Genomic DNA, 22,388 nt, shown 5'->3' on the forward strand with positions numbered 1-22,388 from the left:
CTTCGTCTCCTTCCTCACGCCTCGCTGGTTTTAAGACGCTTTCGTCAGTTTGGATCAGCGGGACCTTCACCCCGCTTGTGTTTCTATTCTGTCTCCAGTCTTTAGTTTCTATTAATGAACTTCTCCTGCTCATGATGTGGAAGTGGGGCATCGGTATCAGACGACCGGTGCAGGATGCAAAGCTTAAAATGCTTTTATTGGTTTATTATGCAAATGAGTCTGTGGACACACAGGTGGTATTCATCATGGTAACTCTGATCTTTTACAATTATCTGAAGAAGATTGGTCAAGATAAGAATATGAAAGGTCAATTCTTTTGATGAAAAAAATATGTATTTATATATATATATTTAATATTGTATTGTTTTATTTAATTGTAATTAATATATAAATAATAATTTGTAAATATTTGTTTGTAATTAATAATATATATTCATATATAAATAATAAATATGTATATATAAATATATATTTTATTAAACATAAATAATAAAACCTTTTTTTTTAAATCATCAGAACAATTTTCATTTTGTATACATATATTTTTATATATTCAAATATTCTCTAATGAGCTCTGAAGGCGCGTCGTCGTCTACAGGATCAGAAGCTCAGCGAGCTGCTGTGACACCAAACAAGAGCGGTGATGTAAATGAACTCAGATAAAAGTGGAACAGACACAGATTATCTCCACACCCTTCAGTCCAACAATGACCCTGAAGGACACACACACACACACACACACACACACACACACTATTTTTAACTCCAGCGAGACACATTTGTGAGCGTTTTAGAGGCGGATCATAAAAATAAAACGTCCTAATTACACCAGTGTGTCTTCTGGCCCTCGAGGGCAGATGTTCTTGTGTTTCATGTTGCAGCGGTGGCTTCCTCACGTCCACCTCACGTCCACCTCACGTCCACCTCACGTCCACCTCTCGATGCTTCTCAGAAGTTTTATTGTTTTTAGTGAGAAAACGTCTTAAATCAATCGCGCTCCTCCCAAAGTTAACCATGAGAAAAGACCCACCCAAACATGAGCGGAGACAGCGGTTGCGCTCTGTAATTCACATCTGAAGGGTGTGTATGTGTCCATGCATGAGTGTGTGTGTGTGTGTGTCATCAGGGTTCCTCTGGTATTTTTAAAGCAGACACAACTCCTTAGTTTGTCACATTTACTCCCTTTTGTTCTTGCATAAGACAAATCCTCCAAGTCTCTTTTTCAACATCTTGACCTTCAGTGTGTGTGTGTGTGTGTGTGTGTGTGTGTGTGTGTGTGTGTGTGTGTGTGTGTGTGTGTGTGTGTGTGTGTGTGTGTGTGTGTGTGTGTGTGTGTATCGACCAGTTCAGACTCTCCCTCACAGCTGGATGCTGCACTGGGCGTCGCTCTGTTGCTGCATCTTTTAAGTCAAACGGCCCAAATCAGTCTAAAAAAATTAATAAACAGAAAGATGACTGTGTTGATTTTTTTTTTAAATCCCGTGTAACTATACGTCGTACTTTTAGGAGACCGTCATGACCTCCGAGGTTCTCTAATCTCCGTCCTGTGAGTCCGTTTAAATCCTCCCAAATGAGAGTGGAACAGATGGATCAGTCGTCACGCACCAGCAGATTGTTCTGCTTCTCCCTCTGTGGAAGCTCGATGGACACAAACATGTCTGTGGACTTTAATGAGGTCTATTCGGACCTCATGGGGTCATGCTAAAGTTTGACGCTTTAGCTGAAGTGACCCTTCGCTAAGTCCCGTCCCTTCGAACACACACGGCCGTAGAATAGCGTATTGTAGCTTAGCGCATCATCGTGTATCACATCCTAAAGTATCACAGCAAAGTGTGTTGTTATGTATTGTAGCGTATCAGGGCATATCATAGCTTATTGTAGCATATAGTATTGTATCAAATCGTAGCTTAGCTTAGCTTAGCTTAGCGTAGCGTCGCGCTCCGACGACCATCCCCGCTCTGCTCCACGGGCTCATGGAGCGATTTCAGATCTTCTTCCTCTTCTTTAGTGGAGCGTTCTGTCCGCTCATCGCTGCATGCTCACGGCTTCATCTCACGGCTTCATCTCACGGCCCACAATTATAAAACAATGCTAGCAGCTATCAACAGCACATGTACGACAAAATGTCGTCCCGTATCGCTCGGTATGAGTGGAACGTGATCAGGAGTTTGTGTTGGTGCCTCTTTGTGTTCATGTACAACACCTGCATGGACAGCAGACCCTGTCTTCACAGCAGCTCCTCCCATCATGTAAACCATTGTTCACTGCTTCTCTACACGTGTGTCTACAAGTGGGCAGCTCGGTGTGTGTGTGTGTGTGTGTGTGTGTGTGTGTGTGTGTGTGTGTGTGTCGTCTCAGACAAAGACCTCCGATTGACACCAGAACAATGGAGCGGGCACACAGCAGCCTCCTGACTGATGGACGGGGCACAATGGGGCTTTTTCTGTCGCGCCAGCGGAGAAAGAGCTAGCATGTTAGCTTAGCTGCTCGGATGAATTAAAGTGATTCCATGCAGCTTGTGTTAGCATTTAAAGCATGTACACTGACTGTTTTTATCTTTATTTCCGTACGTCAATGTGGCTTTGCTTTTTATACATATGTTTAAACTCAAAAAAAGTAATTCATACACTTTTCGCAGTACGTTCCTGAACAGATTAGATGTTTTAGCTCTTAAATGATGAATTTTGTGTAATCGCTCGCAGTGAAAAACTGGAAAAAGTTCACATTTTTAAAACTCGGACGTCTACTTTGTGGAATGATTAACTGATCGCAGAACGCATCAACCGATTACGATGACATCATCGCACACTGCTCTTGTGCTTGACTCATGAACGTCTCATGTGTGCACAGCGGCACATATGAGCTAACTATGAGCATGCTATGAGCTAACTATGAGCATGCTATGAGCTAACTATGAGCATGCTATGAGCTAACTATGAGCTAACCGGAGCCGCTGTGATGAGTGAATCATTGTTGTTTCTACAGCACAATGTCATGTGATGTGATGTACGCTGTCCTGCATGTCGTCACCACCCTGTAGTTTGCGTTATTTTGACGGTTCTCAATGGAAATGCACATAAAATGAATGTAATATTAGTTTTTATCGCATCGATCAGTTGTGTTGTTGCATCTATTGTGTGGTTTTATCAGGGTTTAACTCGTACCTTTGTTGAGCCGTCTGTGTTAACCCTTATCTCTCTGTGACGGTGTGTATGTGTATTATATGTTTAGAGGAGATAAGATGGAGTGAAAAGTCAAGATTGAGGAAACGCTCTTCTTCTGTGGTTTTATATGTGGTCCCGCGTACCAGCGAGTCAGCGTTTTTTAATTCAAACAAACGGCCTCTCGAGTCTTTGAGGCTTGATTTATTTCCTCTGGCCGATGCTTCAAACCCACGACAGCTCCGCGTGGGCCCGCCAGGACGCTTTGGAATAATACGCTGTTGGCGTTGTTGGCGAGGCGGCGGCCCGAGGGTTTGAAAGAGGCCATTCTTCTGTGAGGGGACGCCGGCGTCCTCTGGAGAGGAAGGAAGTCAGAGAGAGAGAGAGATGTGTTGGAGCTTTTACAAAATATATAATGTGATTTTTGATAAATCCTCGGTGATGTTGATATAACGACTCACTGCTGCCCTTCATTCTCTAGCTAAATGCTATCGTGCTAACACACTTTCCCCAGCAAAGCGTCTAAACGACAGACGACAACTCGGTGCACAGTTACAACATGTGCGTTACTTTACAACACACTGCGTTAGCCATTAACACAAGAAGTGTGACATCACAGCTGTCCGGCTAACGCTGAGTGCAGTCTGTGTTAGCGGTCGCCCGCTTTGAGAAACACAGCAGCAGCTACACTAAAGCAATGCTAATATCTGTTGAGCTAACACGTCAACATTTAGCTCGCATCGTTAGCATGTTAGGCCGGCGAGGGGATGATTTTGACTTTTTATCTTATACTTATGACTTTTTTTCTTTTTGGTCGACTTTTTTTTTTTGTCGTCACAATTCATTTTTTTGTGATAATTAGGACTTTTTTTGTCAACTTTTTTTTTTTTTGGCGTAATTTTTTTTTTCATTGTCATTATGATTTTTTTTTAGTTTTTGTGTCATGACTTTTTTTTTTTGGTGGACTTTTTTTTGTTGTCATGATTTTTTTTCCGACTTTTTTTAAAACTTTTTTTGTCATGAATTTTTTTTGGCAACTTTTTTTGTTGTCTTTTTTTTGTCATTATAGCTTTTTTTTGGTGGACTTTTTTTTGTCATGATTTTTTTTGTGGTCATAATTATGAGATTTTTTTTTTCTTTATGACTTTTTTTTAAACATTTATTTTTGTCATTATGACTTCTTTTTTTTTTGTCGTCCTTTTTTTTGTGCGTAAATGGGCTTCAATACTTTTTACATGGCATGTGTAAGATTGTGTAACTAAGTGTGTGTGTGTGTGTGTGTGTGTGTGTGTGTGTGTCTGTGCTCAGGTTCGAGAAGGGCCGGATCTACTCGTACATCGGCGAGGTGGTCGTGTCGGTGAACCCGTACCGCGCCATGAACATCTACGGCCGCGACGTGGTGGAGCAGTACAAGGGCCGCGAGCTGTACGAGAGGCCGCCGCACCTGTTCGCCATCGCCGACGCCGCCTACAAAGCCATGAAGAGGAGGAACAAAGACACCTGCATCGTCATCTCAGGTAACAGCGTGGGGGGAACCCCCCCGCACGGGCCGCACAAAGAGCTCAGAGGCGTCTTGCTGCCTCGTACTCTGCAGAAGAACAACGGCTATTTCTGACCTCCTATTTCCTTGTGATATGAATATAAAGTGCTGCTTTATTTCCTATTGAACTCTGTTTCTGTCTCCCAGGGTGCTGAAGGAGAACAAAATCTTAACAAATATTGATTTAACTTTTCCCAAATTGATAGGAGTAATCCACCGTGTTTGTTTTTCATAAAACTTTATATTCTATGAGGGCACAAGCCTGTGGCAGCAAACCGGGCAGAGGACGAGGCTCCACCTGGTGGCCAGAGGGGGAACTGACCCCTTTAAAAAAGATCCTAAATGAGTCTGTGGTTGTGGGGTCTGAACCCTCATCCTGCACCGCTATGGAAAACAAACAGTGATGGCTAGAAGTAGAGAGAAGCCAAATACAGTTATAATGCCATAAATCATGAAAGAAAGGACGTTGAAATGTTTGTTTATTTGAAATAAAATGGCACAAAAACAAGGGAATCTTTCCATTTGATTTTTTTCTAAATGTCCACGTGTGATTAAAATAAAAAAATAAAACTGAGGGTTCAAATTACATTCATATTGAACTATTTACATTTTTCCAACCTCTACTTTCCTCCGTGTTCAGCAATTCAGCCAAAGTTTAACAAAAGTTTTTATGACGTGACTGTTGGTCGCGTCCCTTTTTATTTCTTAGTATTTTAACAGGATCTGGTTCCTGCATTACGGTTTGTTTGTGGCGACAATTTAAAATGAGACTCGAGGATAAAGGTCATTCTTTTAAGGCGTGCTACGTGATTTATTTTGCCTACGATAAATAAAACATGGCCGTCAAATCCTCAGATGGAGTGAAATGTATCAATTTAATGAACTCTTTCTTTTCGCTACATGTGAATGTTTCATTTTTTATTTGATGTTTGTCACTTTCATTTAAAAGCCTCAAAATTATTGACACAAAAATGTACGACTTGATTTCTTTCCTCCTGCTCTTTAAACTGTGTTTTTTTTTGTTTTTTTGTTTGCAGGGGAAAGCGGAGCCGGAAAGACCGAAGCCAGCAAGTACATCATGCAATACATCGCTGCCATCACCAATCCCAACCAGAGGGCCGAGGTGGAAAGGTGAGAGGGAGGATTCCTGCTGCACAAACCACACAAAACCCAGTCACACCTTTTAAATAGAGATGTGTGTGATGCATGTGAGGGGAAAAACCACAAGAAACACACTCGTACATGATTACTTTCTAGGTCAGCGATATTATCTCCTCTTAGACGTTGCAGTGGGAAGTAACTCATTGTTCAGCGATTCATTGTAGTCAAAGTCTCTTTGTGAGATATCGGCTTCAGAGCATACTGCTGATAACTGAGTGGGAGGGAACTGGGAGCGTCCCAGCATGCCGCTGGGTGCACATTACAGGACGCTGGCGGGAGTGAAGTGAACTCAGTGGAGGTCAGAGGTGAAGATGAGTCGTGCCGATGTTTTTGGGGTCGACTTTAAATACAAAACTGTCCATTTTGTTCGCTCGAATGCATCCGCAGCACTCCATGAATAAACATCTGCGCCTCCTTTCAGGGTGAAAAACATGCTGCTCAAATCCAACTGCGTGCTGGAGGCCTTCGGCAACGCCAAGACGAGCCGCAACGACAACTCCAGCCGCTTCGGCAAGTACATGGACATCAACTTCGACTTCAAGGGCGACCCCATCGGAGGCCACATCAGCAACTACCTGCTGGAGAAGGTGCGGGAGGGCCGAGCCGGGGGTGTAGGGCCGAGGCTATTTCAAATGGGACATCAGGGTTTGCGTCCTGCAGGGCGAGCTCTGCATTTTGCAACCCGGACGGTGGCAGAAACAAACACTTTTGATTGGAGGCTCGTTGGCGGTGAAGAGTTGAGCGTCTGAGAAGTTTCTAAATGATTTCCTTTCCTCCAACAGTCCAGAGTTATTTTCCAGCAGGAAGGAGAGCGCAGCTTTCATTCATACTACCAGGTAAGAGAGTGTGTGTGTGTGTGTGTGTGTGTGTGTGTGTGTGTGTGTGTGTGTGTGTGTGTGTGTGTGTGTGTGTGTGTGTGTGTGTGTGTGTGTGTGTGTGTGTGTGTCATTTATTTTAAGTGCAGCATGTGAAAGACTAAACTCGAAGGCAGGAAATAGGAATCTGTGCAGAATTATTTTAATTAATTTTTTTTTTTTTTCGCCATCATGATTTTTTATTTTTTGTTATGTTTTTTTGTGTGACTTTTTTTGCCTTTTTATTTGTCAAAATTTAAAAAAAATAATAATTTTGTCATGATTTTTTTTTTGTCATGATTTTTTTTAAATCTTTTTTTTTTGTCATGATTTTTTTTTTTTGGTCTTGATTTTTTTTTGTCTTTTTCTTTTGGTCATGATTTTTTTTTTTTTAAATTTCTGACTTTTTCAATCCGTGCAGAATGTCGGAGTCATCAAGGGGCCTTTTGTTCCTCCACGAGGAAGTCCAGGGAGCTAAAAGCGAGGGTTTTTTTATTGTAAAGAAGCGATGTAATGAGTTAAAACACGGTGACTCGATGCCGTGAGCGTCGCCGCGTCAGAAGGTTTACCTGACGGTTCGCTCCACGTGTCTGGAGTCGTCGCTTAAAGTGTGTCTGTCCTCTGATTGGTCCCCAGCTGCTCAGAGGAGCTCCGGACGCTCTGCTGCGCTCGCTCCACATCCAGAAGGACCCGACGGCCTACAACTACATCAAGGTCGGAGGTCAGATCAAGGTGAGTCTTCCTATTGGACAGACCGGAAGAAGTGGGAGGAGCCGAAGGAGAGAAACCCTCCCTCACAAACAACAAATTATAATTTATCTTCAAGGCAAACAGTTTGAAAGAATAACACAGTTCTCTCTCTCCCTTCCTCTCTCTCTCTCTCTCTCTCCTCCCCCCTCTCTCCCTCCCTCTCTCTCTCTCTCTCTCTCTCTCTCTCCCCCTCCCTCCCTCCCTCTCTCCCTCCACAGTCTTCCATCAACGACGGTGCCGATTTCAAAGCCGTGGCCGACGCCATGAAGGTGATCGGCTTCACCGGGGACGAGATTCAGACGGCGTACAAGATCCTGGCCGCCATCTTGCACCTGGTAACCTCGATGCCACGCCCACCCATCCAACTAGCAGGCTGTTAGCGTAGCTTAGCATAGGGACCGGAAGATTGGCTGACTGACTCGATATAAAACGACCATTAATTCAAGTTGCTACTACTTTTTCAATTGACAAGATCTCTCAAGATCTGAACTGTATTTTTTCCGCCTCGTCTCGCTCCATCTTCACTCTCTCTCCTCGCCGCTCGCCGTCTCCAGGGCAACCTGACGTTCGCCGTGGACGGCGACGTGACCCTGATCGAGAACACGAAGCTGGTGTCGGTGATCCGGGAGCTGCTGTCGGCCAAAGAGGAGACGGTGGAGAAGGCGCTGCTGTACCGCACCGTGTCCACGGGCCGCGACGTCATCGAGAAGGAGCACACGGCGCAGGAGGCCGGCTACGGCCGCGACGCGCTCGCCAAGGTGGTGGTTGTTGTTGTTGTTGTTGTTGTTGGGAGGGTACACAATGATGTTGGTTTTTTTTGTGGACTTTTTTTATTTTTGTCTTTTTTTTTTTTTTGTCATGATTTTTTTTGTAGTCATAATTAATATATAAATACTTTTTTTATCATGATTTTTTTTGTAGTCATAATTAATATATAAATACTTTTTTTGTCATGATTTTTTTTTTCAACTTTTTTTTCAACTTTTTTTTATTATTATAATATTTTTTTTGTGACTTTTTTTTGTCATTTAAAAAAAAAGTCATGATTTTTTTTTTTTTTGTAACATTTTTTTTTAGACTTTTTTTTGTCGTCATGATTTTTATGTTGTCATAATTTCCAAAAAATTGTCATCATGATTTTTTTTCCCGACTTTTTGGTCGTCATGATTTTCATTTTTTGGTCATAATTTTTTTTTTTTCTTTTTTTTTTAAATTTATTTTTTGGTCATAATTAAAAAAAAAAAATTGTCAACTTTTTTTTTAGCCACACGCTAGCCGCACACTAGCCGTACACTAGCCGCACACTGACCGCGCTGTCCTCTGCAGGCCATGTACGAGCGGCTGTTCTGCTGGATCGTGGGACGGATCAACGACATCATCGAGGTGAAAAACTACGACGCCAGAGTCCACGGGAAGAACACCGTCATCGGCGTGCTGGACATCTACGGCTTTGAGATCTTCCAGAACAACAGGTTAGCGAATGAATTTTTTCAATTTCAAGACCTGCATCTTCATAGGAAACCTTGATCTCTCTAACCCGTCTGTGTCCTGCAGCTTTGAACAGTTCTGCATCAACTACTGCAACGAGAAGCTGCAGCAGCTCTTCATCCAGCTGGTGCTGAAGCAGGAGCAGGAGGAGTACCAGCGCGAGGGAATCCCCTGGAAGCACGTAAGGACCTTCCTGTTTCGTGTTTCAGGGCGTCTGCTCTGTGTCTTCAGCCTCCTGAAGTTCCCGCCCCGTCTTGTGTTCCTCTCCTCCTCCGACAGATCGATTACTTCAACAACCAGATCATCGTGGACCTGGTGGAGCAGCAGCACAAAGGCATCTTCTCCGTGCTGGACGAGGCCTGCATGAACGTGGGGAAAGTCACCGACGAGGTTTTCCTCCAGGGACTCAACGTGAAGCTGAGCAAACACGCGCACTACACCAGCCGCAAGGTAGGGGGCGCTGATGTGACCGCTGGTCTGTAGATTACATCTGTGTCCTCTGTGAGTGACACAGATCCCAATGTTGTTTATTCTTTAACATCTGACCTTTGACCTTCACGTCGGTTCTGAAAAGTGAAAAAATGAAGTGAATAAGTTTCGTTAGGACAAAACAAATCATCTCGTTCATGAACGCCGTTGTTTCAGCTACTTCTACAGACCAATCCAGTGATGTACGTGTAGTAAAATAACAATAATCTCTTCAGATCGTAAAGATGTCCTCTCTGTCTCAGCTGAGGTGTGGATCTTATCGCCGTGATTTACAGACGCGATAATGCAACCCAATAAAACGATCAATAAACCTTCATATAAACGACATATCTTTATAAACCTTCGTATAAACGTCATATCTTTATCTGAGGTAACCGTTGCTCTCATGATGAGGAAGGTTCAGGGTTCAGTTCCCTCTCACGGTGACACTGAACGCACCACTATGAGGAGGTCACATGACTCCTCTGCAGATGTTGAACATGCAAACATGTATTTTAAAGAGTGTTTGAGACGATAAACAAAAACACAGCTGTTGTTTTTGTGTTTTTTTTAAATGACTGCAAGTCTCTGCTCGGACACAAGAGGGCATCAGCTGTCAGGGAGAGAGAGAGAGAGAGAGAGGGAGAGAGAGAGAGAGAGAGAGAGAGAGAGAGAGAGAGAGGGAGAGGGAGAGGGAGAAAGGGAGAGAGAGCTCCATTTATTTATATATATATATATATATATATATATATATATATATATATGGGAGAGAGAGAGACTGACTCGACACTATGTGCACAAGTGATGTCATTGCCAGCCAATGAGAGAGCTGCTGCTGTGTTTATATAGGAGAGAGAGAGAGAGAGAGAGAGAGAGAGAGAGAGAGAGAGAGAGAGAGAGAGAGAGAGAGAGAGAGAGAGGCCAGTGGATTGTTGATCTGAACACTCAAAGCTACAAAGTGGCTAAAAGCTAATTTATACTTCATCCTTTAAGGCAACAAACGTCCCGTTGCTTCAAAAGGAAACTGACATGAAGCGATTGAATCAAAATAAACTGGTGAGACGAGAGGACTCACGTCTGACTCTTCTGTCAGAGTGATTAGTGTGTGATTAGCGGCCATGTTGATGTTTGCAGTTTCCTTCATGTTTGAGCCGTGTGCATGACTTTCACCCGGACAACAGAAACAGAGCGACGCGTCAGAAGAGAGCGAGTCAGAGATCTATTCTCAGAGATGTTCCTGTAAGGAGATCCATGCTGCGGTCCAGACTCCTCGTCTTCACCCGACCCGGCTGTTAGCGCCGCTCGGTCCTTTATCGCGGCTCCTGCCGCATGCCGCATGTCGCATGCGACCTGCAACACAAACATTGGAAAATTTATCAACATTTTTCAATTGTGTTGGAAACAAACTCCTCTCCTCTGAGCTCAGCAGACAAAATTCAAGTAATTGTTGTCACGTGACTGTCGGTCACAGCCGAGTCTGTCACGGCTCCCTAGTAGCGTTGAGGAGCGCAGAATTTAATGTTTTTTACAGGATCGGGTTTCAGCAAAAGGTTTATTCAGGACGAATTTTAAACGAGACTGTTTTCAACGCGATATCACATTTTTAAGCTTGTTTTTTTAGTTCAAGGACCGTCGGAAAGAAGAACATCTGCGTTCTGCTTTTCGGTCGTTGCACCACAACAAAAGCCGGCTGGTTTATTTTTTCTTTATTGACTTGTTTTCTCGTCTAGAGCTCCGTTGTTGTCCAAAAAAAAAACGATGAAACACACCCACGGTGTGTGTAGGTGCACAGCAGCTTGCAGGTTTTTGGATAAAACACAAACAAAAAAACTTTATTGATTACAAACCAGAGAAAAAAAACAAGTTGGATGAACAAGTTTTATCAAAGGTGTTGAATTAGAACAAATTGATTAGGAAAGCACAAATAAAGGAGCTCATTGGTTGCATATTAGTCTGTAAAGACCGACAGGACGTACATTACAGTATTTAATGTAATTAACATATAGTTATTTAGAGTAACTTTTAGCAGGTTTTATTTAGTTTTTGTTTCACGAGCGGCAAGTTTTGACCGTTTTCAGGCTCGTTTGTGCCCTCTAGTGGCCAGAGAATGAAGCGGCAGACGGGATAGTGAAGCCAAAAGCTGGTGAGAGAAACAATAACTACATTTATTTATCTGATGCACAGTGTATCAGGCGGTCCACAAACCAACGCGTGACGTCAGGACGGAGCTCGGCGGTTTAATACCCCGACAGCTGCCACTCTGTGCTTTTTGGGCACGACCTCGTCTCCTCATCCGCCGGCTGGACCGACTCCAGCCGGACCCGCCGAGACCCGACGGGGTCCAGAGACGCGTCAGACGCTGCCCATCGGGGGGCCTGGCCCGCCCCGGACCCGGTGGTTAGAGAGCAGGAGGAAACGACGAGTTCACCAACTTAAATTCTGCAACATTTCCCAGAATTAAGCAACGTTTGTTTGTCTATCTATCTATCCATCTATCCATCTATCCATCTATCCATCTATCTATCTATCTATCTATCTATCTCTCTCTCTCTCTCTCTCTCTCTCTCTCTCTCTCTCTCTCTCTCTCTCTCTCTCTCTCTCTCTCTCTCTCTCTCTCTGTCTCTCTCTCTCTCTCTCTCTAAAGGAACAAATCGATGCTTCATGAATCTCACGTTGAGTTTCCTCTGAATAGTAAAAAGGTCTCATGCACTCGTTGGCGCATCCTTTTATTCCTCCTTTCCTCATCCACTCTGACCTTGTTCTGTTGCTATTCGTGTGAGCCCTCCTCTCTCTCTCACACACACACACACACACACACACACACACACACACACACACACACACACACAGCCGTCTCCATCACAGCCTTGGTCTCAACACTAGGCTGCGTTCCAAACACAGAGGAGGTGCTAATAATAAAGCTGCCAAGAAGTGTGTGTGTGTGTGTGAGTGTGTGTGTGTGTGTGTGTGTGTGTGTGTGTGTGTGTGTTGGAGTGTAACTGATTGAGATGGATGAGGGGCCGTGTGGCTTCCAGCAGATGCAGGCTGTCGGTCTGAGAGTGCATCTGTTTCTCCTGTTTGTTTGTTTGTGTGTGTTTGTTTGTGTGTGTGTGTGTTTGTGTACTCTGTTTCATGGCGTTTATCTCCTGAAAAAAAAATCTTGATTTCCAAAATGATCGTCTCCTGATCTCGAGGCTTCGTGAAAGTGCTCAGCGGGTCCAATAATCCATCTGTAAAATAAATAAATAACTATCATGTTGTTCCTTTGTGAGCACTTTACTGCTGCGAGGAAAAAACAAAAAGAGAAACTATTACTGGAAGCACTTATATGCATCAGTAGATTTCTGAAGTGGCAGGGAGGTAAATAGGTGTGTGTGTGTGTGTGTGTGTGTGTGTGTGTGTGTGTGTGTGTGTGTGTGTGTGTGTGTGTGTGTGTAGATGAGTCAGTCAATATTTTCACAAAGACAGAAAGTAACAGAACGTCTCGACCGACAGCATGACTGTTGAAGTTGTATTAGTCTCTCTCTCTCTCTCTTTTTCTCTCTCTCTCTCTCTTTCTCTCTCTCTCTCTCTCTCTCTCTCTCTCTCTCTCTCTCTCTCTCTCTCTCTCTCTCTCTCTCTCTCTCTCTCTCTCTCTCTCTCTCTCTCAATACTTGTGTTTATTGTATGTATTTGTTCAGCAAAGTCTTGGGAAAAAAATGTATATCTGCAACAAAAAAAAATCACTTTTAAAAGATATTTTGATGATAACTATGAACATCCAGCATGATATGAGCCAGATTTTCCAAAAATGCCTCCTGGAGCGTCAATAAGACACCTTTATGGAAAGATTAGGACCTAAAGAATCAGAATCTGCAACAAAAATCTCAATAAAATAAAGTCTCGGGTGACCAAACGCTTTTCTTCTTCTTCTTCTTCTTCTTCTTCTTCTTCTTCTTCTTCTTCTTCTTCTTCTTCTTCTTCTGCTTTTCTTCTTCTTCTGTTTTTAACATGTAGCTTGTGTGTGTCACACACTCACACAGACACACACACACACGTCATAAACTGCAGCTTTGCAGATGTGGGTGAAACAGGAAGCCGTGTCCTGCTCTTCACAAGCGGTTGCCAGGTTGTGACGGACCTTTCCTGCATTTCCATTCACCCTCCTGCTCTGCTGCTCTCTGGCCTACATGCAGCCATCAGTGTGACACGTTTACGCTCTCCTCCTCTTCTTCTTCTTCTTCTGCTCGCTCTGTCTCTTCTCATCACGCCACATTCCTCCCTCTTCCTCTTCCTCAGTCCTTGTCTCGCCGTCTCTGTTGCTCCCAATCCCAAATTTGTGCTCACCACTTCTCTTCCTGTCTCTCTCTCTCTTCCTCTTCTCTGTGAGGCTTCATCCATCCTGACAGCGTTGAGTGTTTTCCTGCATCGCTGCATCAGCTTCTGCAGTTTTGCAAACTCCTTTTTAGCGCTGAAGGCGCAGGTAGAAGATCCACAGCATCCACGGTCCTTCATTCTGGGTCAAAGTTTTCCTTTAAGAACTCAGAATTATCCTCCTTTGCTCTTTTTAATCCGTTGTTCTCTCCGTCCGTCTCCTGCAGCTCTCGCCGACGGACAAGACGTTGGAGTTTGACAGAGACTTTCGCATCCGACACTACGCTGGAGACGTGGTGTGAGTCTTCAGCTTCATGCATTCAGGAGAAGCTTCTTTGTACATGTTCATGCCACGGAGCTGAAACCAGTCCTGCACTTTTCTGGCTGATCTTTATCTTGACGGTTGTTTGGAGATGTGGGATGTTGAATTCAACCCTCTGCAGTTTGAATATATTGCATGGTTGCATTACTGTAGAACATGCACTGGATGAATTGATGTACAAACAGAGCAAACAAGTTCCTGTGCAGCTTTAACAACGTCAGTGCAGACCCCAAAACGTTTCGGTGCGACATTGTACGTTATAATTGGTTGAAATCGCCTGAACACGCGTCGTCTCACGGCCCCAAACGACACTTTCATCTTAGATTTGAAGTTTTCTGTCAAGAAAAATGCATCAAAACGCCCAAAATGAATGTCAACACCATCAAAGACTTCCATCAAGTTCCCACACTGCGTGAATGCTCATGCTAACGCGAGCGTGCACGTCGTGGTCTGCAGCTGTAAATCAGAACCTGCAGCCAAAACTATCCCTGGTGTCATGACGCTGTTGCAGGCAGGCGCTGGAACATCCAGGACGACGTAACGGACAGCGCCGCTACCCGGTCCCTGAAGTACTCAGGCGCCATTAAAATGATTAAATCGCACATGCTAAGCCCCCCAAAAGGGCTCTCTGGAGGGGAGGAGGGGGGGGGGGGCTTGATTGATCCCTGCACCACTTAGAGGCAGCACGTCCCACCTCACAGCTATTTCCAGCAGCTCATCACTTAACCACACACGGTAAAGTGCACGTTAACACACGGGTGAGCCCGCATTTGCATTTAAACTACGATTTACGCGCCCGGCGGCCGCTGCTCGTGTCCAACCGGCCAATCACGTGGCGAGAGCCAACCAGGGCGCCGCTTCCGGCTGCTCTGGGGTCAGCGAGAGGAGAAGTGATGAACGGGTCGACGTGTTTGCGTTCACCCGCCTGCTCGTGTTGCTTCCTCAGGTACTCGGTGGTGGGTTTCATTGATAAGAACAAAGACACGCTGTTCCAGGATTTCAAGAGGCTGCTGTACAACAGGTGACACACACACACACACACTGACACACACACACACACACACACAGTAATACACACATTCTCCTCCTCTCTGTGTTTCTGGATATAAACTTCTTCCTGACTTCGCCGTTTGTTTAAAGGGTTTAATGGAAACACTCAAAACTAATATATTCATGTTTAAAAGTGCAGGAGACTCAATATGTGAAATATTGTCATTTTAATGTTTTTCAACGACAATGAGACGAATGAAAAAAAATATAGTTTCAAATGTTTTTAATTGTGAAGCGTCACTTTATTATTTATTCCCATTTTAACAAACACACATAATGTCAACAGACACAAAAACAACAAAACATTTACAAACAATATAATCAAAAAATATAATAATAATAAATTACTTTATATTCATATTATATATCATATTACTTTTTTGCTTAAATATGAAATATTTAAATTAAGTAATTTAAAAAATATAAATAATTATAGGACTCAATATATATAAAATAATATTTATTCACTTTATATATTTATATATAAATATGTATTTATTCATTAAGTGAATAAATAAAATAATAATACTATCAACAAAACAAACAGTTTAAATAGTCATGATAAGAATCATATTTAAAAGAAATAAAATAACTAATATTATCAATTCAAAATGTCTTCCCATGAACTGTAAAGATGATAATTCCCTCTAAATAATATCTTAATGTGATTGCGATATCAAATATCTTCCAGCCCTAATAATAAAATCCATGGCGTGACCTCTGGCCCCCTGAAGGTCATTGATGAGCTCACACACAGGATTAAATGTACGGCCTGTAATCTCTGCCTGTCACCTGGTTCCAGCTCCAACGCCGTCCTGAAGGCCATGTGGCCCGAGGGCAAGCTGAGCATCACGGAGGTCACCAAGCGGCCGCTGACGGCCGCCACGCTCTTCAAGAACTCCATGATCTCCTTGGTGGAGAACTTGGCCTGCAAGGTGAGCGGTCGGGAGGAACCGGAGCGTCGAGTCCAGACGAACGCCGTTCTGTAACGCTCCGTCTCTCTCTCGGTGCGTCTGCAGGAACCCTACTACGTCCGCTGCATCAAGCCCAACGAGGTGAAGTCCCCCCTGCTGTTCGAGCAGGAGCGCTGCCGCCACCAGGTGGAGTACCTCGGGCTGCTGGAGAACGTCAGGGTGCGGCGCGCCGGCTTCGCCTACAGGCAGACCTACCCCCGCTTCCTGCAGAGGTACAGTACCGCCAGCAATCCCTCGTCAAAGGTAGGGAGGCCACGCCCCCTTTAGTCAAAGGTAGGGAGGCCCCGCCCCCTTTAGTCAAAGGTAGGGTAGGGATGCCCCGCCCCCTTTAGTCGAAGGTAAACATGCCCCGCCCCCTTTAGTCGAAGGTAAAGATGCCCCGCCCCCTTTAGTCAAAGGTAAAGATGCCCCGCCCCCTTTAGTCAAAGGTAGGGATGCCCCGCCCCCTTTAGTCAAAGGTAGGGATGCCCCGTCCCCTTTAGTCAAAGGTAGGGATGCCCCGCCCCCTTTAGTCAAAGGTAAGGATGCCCCGCCCCCTTTAGTCAAAGGTAGGGAGGCCACGCCCCCTTTAGTCAAAGGTAGGGATGCCCCGCCCCCTTTAGTCAAAGGTAGGGATGCCCCGCCCCCTTTAGTCAAAGGTAGGGATGCCCCGCCCCCTTTAGTCAAAGGTAAAGATGCCCCGCCCCCTTTAGTCAAAGGTAGGGATGCCCCGCCCCCTTTAGTCAAAGGTAGGGATGCCCCGCCCCCTTTAGTCAAAGGTAGGGATGCCCCGCCCCCTTTAGTCAAAGGTAAAGATGCCCCGCCCCCTTTAGTCAAAGGTAAAGATGCCCCGCCCCCTTTAGTCAAAGGTAGGGATGGCCCGCCCCCTTTAGTCAAAGGTAGGGATGGCCCGCCCCCTTTAGTCAAAGGTAAGGATGGCCCGCCCCCTTTAGTCAAAGGTAAGGATGCCCCGCCCCCTTTAGTCAAAGGTAAGGATGCCCCGCCCCCTTTAGTCAAAGGTAAGGATGCCCCGCCCCCTTTAGTCAAAGGTAAGGATGCCCCGCCCCTTTAGTCAAAGGTAGGGATGCCCCGCCCCTTTAGTCAAAGGTAAAGATGCCCCGCCCCCTTTAGTCAAAGGTAGGGATGCCCCGCCCCCTTTAGTCAAAGGTAGGGATGCCCCGCCCCCTTTAGTCAAAGGTAGGGATGCCCCGCCCCCTTTAGTCAAAGGTAGGGATGCCCCGCCCCCTTTAGTCAAAGGTAGGGATGCCCCGCCCCCTTTAGTCAAAGGTAGGGATGCCCCGCCCCCTTTAGTCAAAGGTAGGGATGCCCCGCCCCCTTTAGTCAAAGGTAGGGATGCCCCGCCCCCTTTTTAAGCTTTAAAGTCCAACATGCTGAACCTCTGAATCTGCTCACTGAAGGGTTTCACACCTTGGTTCCTACCTGTTGGGTGTGAATACGAGTCGTATCACCCTCTGACCTCTGACCTCTGACCTCTGGTAAAAGCCGTCTGGATGGTGTTTACTGGAAAACATTTGAATGCGCTGCAGATTAATGACCCCTTTGCTTTTTTTTGTTTTACGCGGCGAAGAAGCAAACAACTGAGTGGACGACCTGCATTAATAGCTCATGTTTTATTCATTAAACAGCTCAAGCGCATGAGATTAAGTCTTTTACATAACTAGCAGCACTAATTAGCAGGAAAGCGCTACGCTAATGGCCGACACGTGACTTTAAGAGTCACAAAGGTCTCGTACGTCGGACAAATATGAATCATTCATCCCTTAAACTGTTATTAGACTTCCTTGAATCTGATTGTACTGTATGTACATCAGCACGGCATTTGAGGTACGTTTGAAGTACTAATACAGCTAATTCACACACATGACATACACACATTGTGTAGCAGGCGACATCTTAAGCCCGACAGAATGACGAGCTCCTTAAAACGCAACACGTCTCTGCAGGTTTTGATCCAAACAGCATATTAATAACCATAAACCTATCATAATGTTCCATAACACCATCAACACACACACACACACACACTTTTAACCTCGCTGATGCGTCACTGCTCGTGATTAATTAACAGTTTCCTCTTAATCTCGGTTATTTTAAAGTTTTTCACGCGGACTTTCTGTCTTTTCTGAGGTGACTCCAGCGCGTCACTCGTTTTGTAACGACAGAGTTTCAATGCAGGAGCAGACTCTGTCTCTTATTTAGTGAAAGCCGTCCTTCTTTCTTCAGTGTTTGAATGAATCAGCCTCACACAGGAAGCAGCACAAGCGATTTCAGGAAGAACTCGGCACGTCAAACCCGTTCACAACGTTACTTAATTCATCCGTTCAGTCTCAACACCGGGACTTTTAGAACAAAGGGTTTGATGGTCCAGAAAAAGAAGACAAAGTCTTGTATTTCAATCCAATTATTGCCCTAAAAAAACCTCTTAAGAGCTTATTTTGACACCTTTCCCCTGAGTACGGGGCTGCAGGTGCACGACAGAATAATTAATCACCTTTTAACACCTTTTTCACATCCTTATTCAGAGTATGACTCAGTGACAAAGAGTCTGAGGAATAAGTCTGGATCTCTCATTTTTTGTAAGGATTTCTTCCTCCCAGCTGATATTTGAGTTGATAAAATGCAATAAAAAAGTTTGCATGGTATCGTGCTGATGTTTAGCGGGTTTAGCATCTTAGCGTGTTAGCATTGCTAAGCACTAGGCTTCGTTTTCTCACCGTATGATGTCACGGCAATCAAATCCAACGTCTGCTAAGACATTTTACACCCAAAAAAAGTTCAAATCTTCCCCTCATTCGTGGCAGCGGATCAGCAGAGTCAGTCGGGTTCATCCTCCGGGGACAAAGAGTGTCAGGACAACATTTCACGGCACGGTCACAAGTTACTAGCGTGCAGAACGTTGCTGCGTCGTTCTAATAAGCAGACGTTCAGTAATGCAGGTCCTTGTGTCTCCCTCTCCGCCTCCAGGTACAAGATGATCTCCGAGTTCACGTGGCCGAACCACGACCTGCCGTCGGACAAGGAGGCGGTGAAGCGGCTGCTGCAGGGCTCCGGCTTCGACCACGACGTGGCCTACGGCAACACCAAGGTCTTCATCCGCACGCCGCGCACGCTCTTCAGCCTGGAGGAGCAGCGCGTGGACATGGTCCAGAGGATCGTCCTCTTCCTCCAGAAGGTGAGAGCCCGAACGCTGTGAAAGCCCCGAATCTGTAGGAACGTGCGCTGCAGATTCTGCGTATTTTCAGTGTGAATGAACCTCTGTGACTCAGGTGCTGAGGTATTTGATCTCTCAGGTGACACACAGCTCTTGTAAAGATTCAGATTTATAATTATGCAACACAGGAGTTCATACTTAGTCCACCTGATTCAGGTTTTTTCAAATTTTTTACTTAATTTGTCACCAATTTTTTAAGGATGATATAGGATGAAATATTCCTGCAAAGACTTTAGTTGCACTTTATAATAACTACACTCTATTTAGCATTAGTTTTTAATCATTTAAGTCATATAAATGATTAAAAACATATCATATAATCATATAATACCTCATTTACAGATGGGGAATCCATCATTTCTAAAGTATGAAAACCTAATCATGAAACGCATAATAATCAAGCTCATTAATCAAGAATAAATCAGGTCTATCTGTGTTTATGAATCGCATCCTAATGAGTCACTAATGAGCGTTCATGCTTTGTAAATGATGCATTCAGTGTTTACTCTCATGCTAAATAGTGTGTAGTTATTATAAAGTGCAATCAAGACTTTCCCACTGTGAGTAAATGTTTTATGAATCATTTTTTATCACAGTTGTGTTGGATGCTCACGTTTCAGTTTCTCCCTTTTTAAACACCGACCTGAGCATCGATCCCCCGCTCTCTGTTTTATAAACATCACTGTAAAAGAATCGTGTTTTCAGATTCCTCCACGCGTTCTGCTTCCTCACAGAGCGTCTCTCAGCTCTCACACTTGAAAAGGAGGTTTTTTTTCCAGTCAAATTAACCCCTTTAGCGGATCGATCGGTCGACCTTTTTGCTATTGATCTGTGTGACCTTCCAGCTCTGGCTGAGCAGAGCCTCGTCTTGTGTCTCGCAGGATGACGAGGGGAAGCCTCAGAGGAATCACCGGCGGAGAAAAACAAACAAACAAACAAACAAACACACGGAGGCGTCGGCGTGTTTGCGATGCGCGCTCACGCGCCTCCCTGACACAGAATATCCAGCTCGCCTCCTGCAGCTATCGCGCCGTCACGCCGACAAACATCCCGGCACGAGTCCGTTCAGCCGTGCCGAGCGATTCCTCTCATCGGCACGCAGCCCGATGGCTGGCCGGCGGGGGGAACGGGGACTTCCTGTCAGCCGCTGACACGCTTCTCGCCGCTCCGTCGCGCCTCAGGGGTTCATAATAACGGCTCAGAAACACCACATGTGAATCTGCACGCTCCTGCCAGTCCAAAACGGTGTTTTACTGTCTTGTATTGCACCTTTTTGAATGGAAAACTCTCCATCTGAGGGAGGAAGGGTGCAGTAGTGGGAGGAAAGGATTGGGCAGGAGGAGGAGACGAGGGAGGCTCCTTTATTTTAATCTCTCCTTCACTTCTTTCTCACCGTCATGCTCCGTTCATACCGGCGCCGACCGTCTCAAAGGTCACGCAGGCCACACGAGCCGCTCGCCGTCGCATTATTCTCCCAAACAGCAGAGGGCGCACCGACAAAATGTGACCAAACCGTGTAAATCAAACGCTCCACGATGCGGCGAAGAGACGTTTTGCAATCTGGCCCGAGTGTGTGTGTGTGTGTGTGTGTGTGTGTGTGTGTGTGTGTGATCCTGCACTGGAAGCAGCGGAAGAGGCGACATGAATACAGACGTTTAAAATAAATGAAACACAAACCGCCCCCACCTCTTTCCTTCTGTGTAAAGATGAATATTTCATAAATTCGAGCTCGGTCGTCCACATCACAGAAACTGTCAGAGCAGCGGCTCCCTCCCTCCTCCTTCCCTCCCTCCTTTCCTCCCTCTCTCCCTCCTCCCTCCCTCATGTAGTCTGAGCAGCCGCCTTAATTGCTTTCCAAAAGCTTGACATCGTCTCGGCGTTGCCGTCGGGTTTCGAGGCGTCTCGGCGGCCTCTGGAGGCTCGTTTAAAAGAAATGTCCTCAAAGGATAAAGTGTCTTATTTTGTGTATTTTTGTTTGTTTGTGTTGCTTCCCGGCGGATAACTCTGTGCAGCAGTAGCTCTTGTTTTTTCGGGGTGTGTGTGTGTGTGTGTGTGTGTGTGTGTGTGTGTCTGTCGTTGCATCGCAGCGCAAAGCCGCCGGCGCCGCCTCGCTCGCTGCTTAACGGTCCAGAACTGATCCGGCTCCGGCTCGACCTCAGCAGGAACACGACGCCTGATCCTCCTGATCCCCCTCTGAACCCCGCAAAGTGTTTTAAGTTATCACCCAGATCCAACTACACACACACAGACACACACACTCCAACGCTGCAGCAAATCAAAGGATCGGGGGTTTAAACTCTCTACTGCTGCGTTTAAAGGGAAGAGGAAATAGGAGCTTCCTCTGTCCTCAAGAGGAAGCTGCGAGGTGGAGACTGAAAATCCTTTAAAAGATAAATACCCTGCAGCACCTAGAGGACCACCCCTTCCTCCTCTTCCTCCTCTTCCTCCTCCTAAAACCCCAGCAATCTGTCCCGCTTTGTTGCAAAGAAAGATCCCCCAATCTGGCTTTTGATGAGCTCGTTAAACCCCCCCGAGGGGCGGGGCCTCGTGAACGGCACGAGTCCTTAAAATAAATAAATAAAAGGATGATCAGATGGCTTTATTGGCCAGCAGAGTAAAGGGGGGGGACCTTGTTATTGCCTTGATTTATACGCAACCCCCCTGCTCTGCATCGCCGGGTTGTCGAGAAGCAGAGAGCGCGTTTGTGCGCCGTCGTAACTCCAGCCGCCGCTCGCCACTTCCCACCTGTCAGGCGCCTTAACGAGGCTCCGAGGACGGCGGAGACACTTTGTGTCTGACGTTATCTGACTCGCTGATGTTTTATGCTCTCTCTCTCTCTCTCTCTCTCTCTCTCTCCTTCTCCCTCTCTCCCTCCCTCCTCCAGCTCGGGCGCTCGCGGTGTAATTAGCGATGCGTTGCTCAGATAAACCGCGCTGTGGATCTGGCAGAGGCCGGCGCACCGCGTGGAGGTTTTATCCCGGACGCATCTTAACTGAGCTCTTGCTGGAAATCAGATTTGGCCTTGTTTATTTGTGGCTTTGTGTGTTATGTGAGCA

At 45.4% G+C, this 22,388-nt stretch overlaps 1 protein-coding gene across 3 annotated transcripts in view; it reads left to right on the forward strand.

Moving 5' to 3' along the window:
- myo1d (myosin 1D) overlaps positions 1–22,388 on the forward strand; it is a 51,386-nt gene that overhangs the window by 7,591 nt on the left and 21,407 nt on the right. For all 3 annotated transcript variants that reach the window (XR_011077822.1, XR_011077823.1, XM_068582619.1), the window contains exons 2-16: positions 4,470–4,678; positions 5,739–5,832; positions 6,284–6,449; positions 6,645–6,698; positions 7,353–7,448; positions 7,685–7,801; positions 8,021–8,224; positions 8,793–8,938; positions 9,021–9,135; positions 9,234–9,404; positions 14,003–14,073; positions 15,044–15,118; positions 15,950–16,082; positions 16,167–16,333; positions 19,086–19,293. Coding sequence is in view for 1 of the 3 variants with exons in the window: in XM_068582619.1 (XP_068438720.1) it covers positions 4,470–4,678; positions 5,739–5,832; positions 6,284–6,449; positions 6,645–6,698; positions 7,353–7,448; positions 7,685–7,801; positions 8,021–8,224; positions 8,793–8,938; positions 9,021–9,135; positions 9,234–9,404; positions 14,003–14,073; positions 15,044–15,118; positions 15,950–16,082; positions 16,167–16,333; positions 19,086–19,293 (2,026 nt within the window). In the remaining 2 variants the exon portion in view is untranslated. The remainder of the gene's footprint in view (positions 1–4,469; positions 4,679–5,738; positions 5,833–6,283; positions 6,450–6,644; positions 6,699–7,352; positions 7,449–7,684; positions 7,802–8,020; positions 8,225–8,792; positions 8,939–9,020; positions 9,136–9,233; positions 9,405–14,002; positions 14,074–15,043; positions 15,119–15,949; positions 16,083–16,166; positions 16,334–19,085; positions 19,294–22,388) is intronic.

Source organism: Clinocottus analis, unplaced genomic scaffold (genome assembly GCF_023055335.1).
Source record: "Clinocottus analis isolate CAN_PGR_092001 unplaced genomic scaffold, fCliAna1.0.p SCAF_19, whole genome shotgun sequence".
Lineage (NCBI taxonomy): Eukaryota > Metazoa > Chordata > Actinopteri > Perciformes > Cottidae > Clinocottus > Clinocottus analis.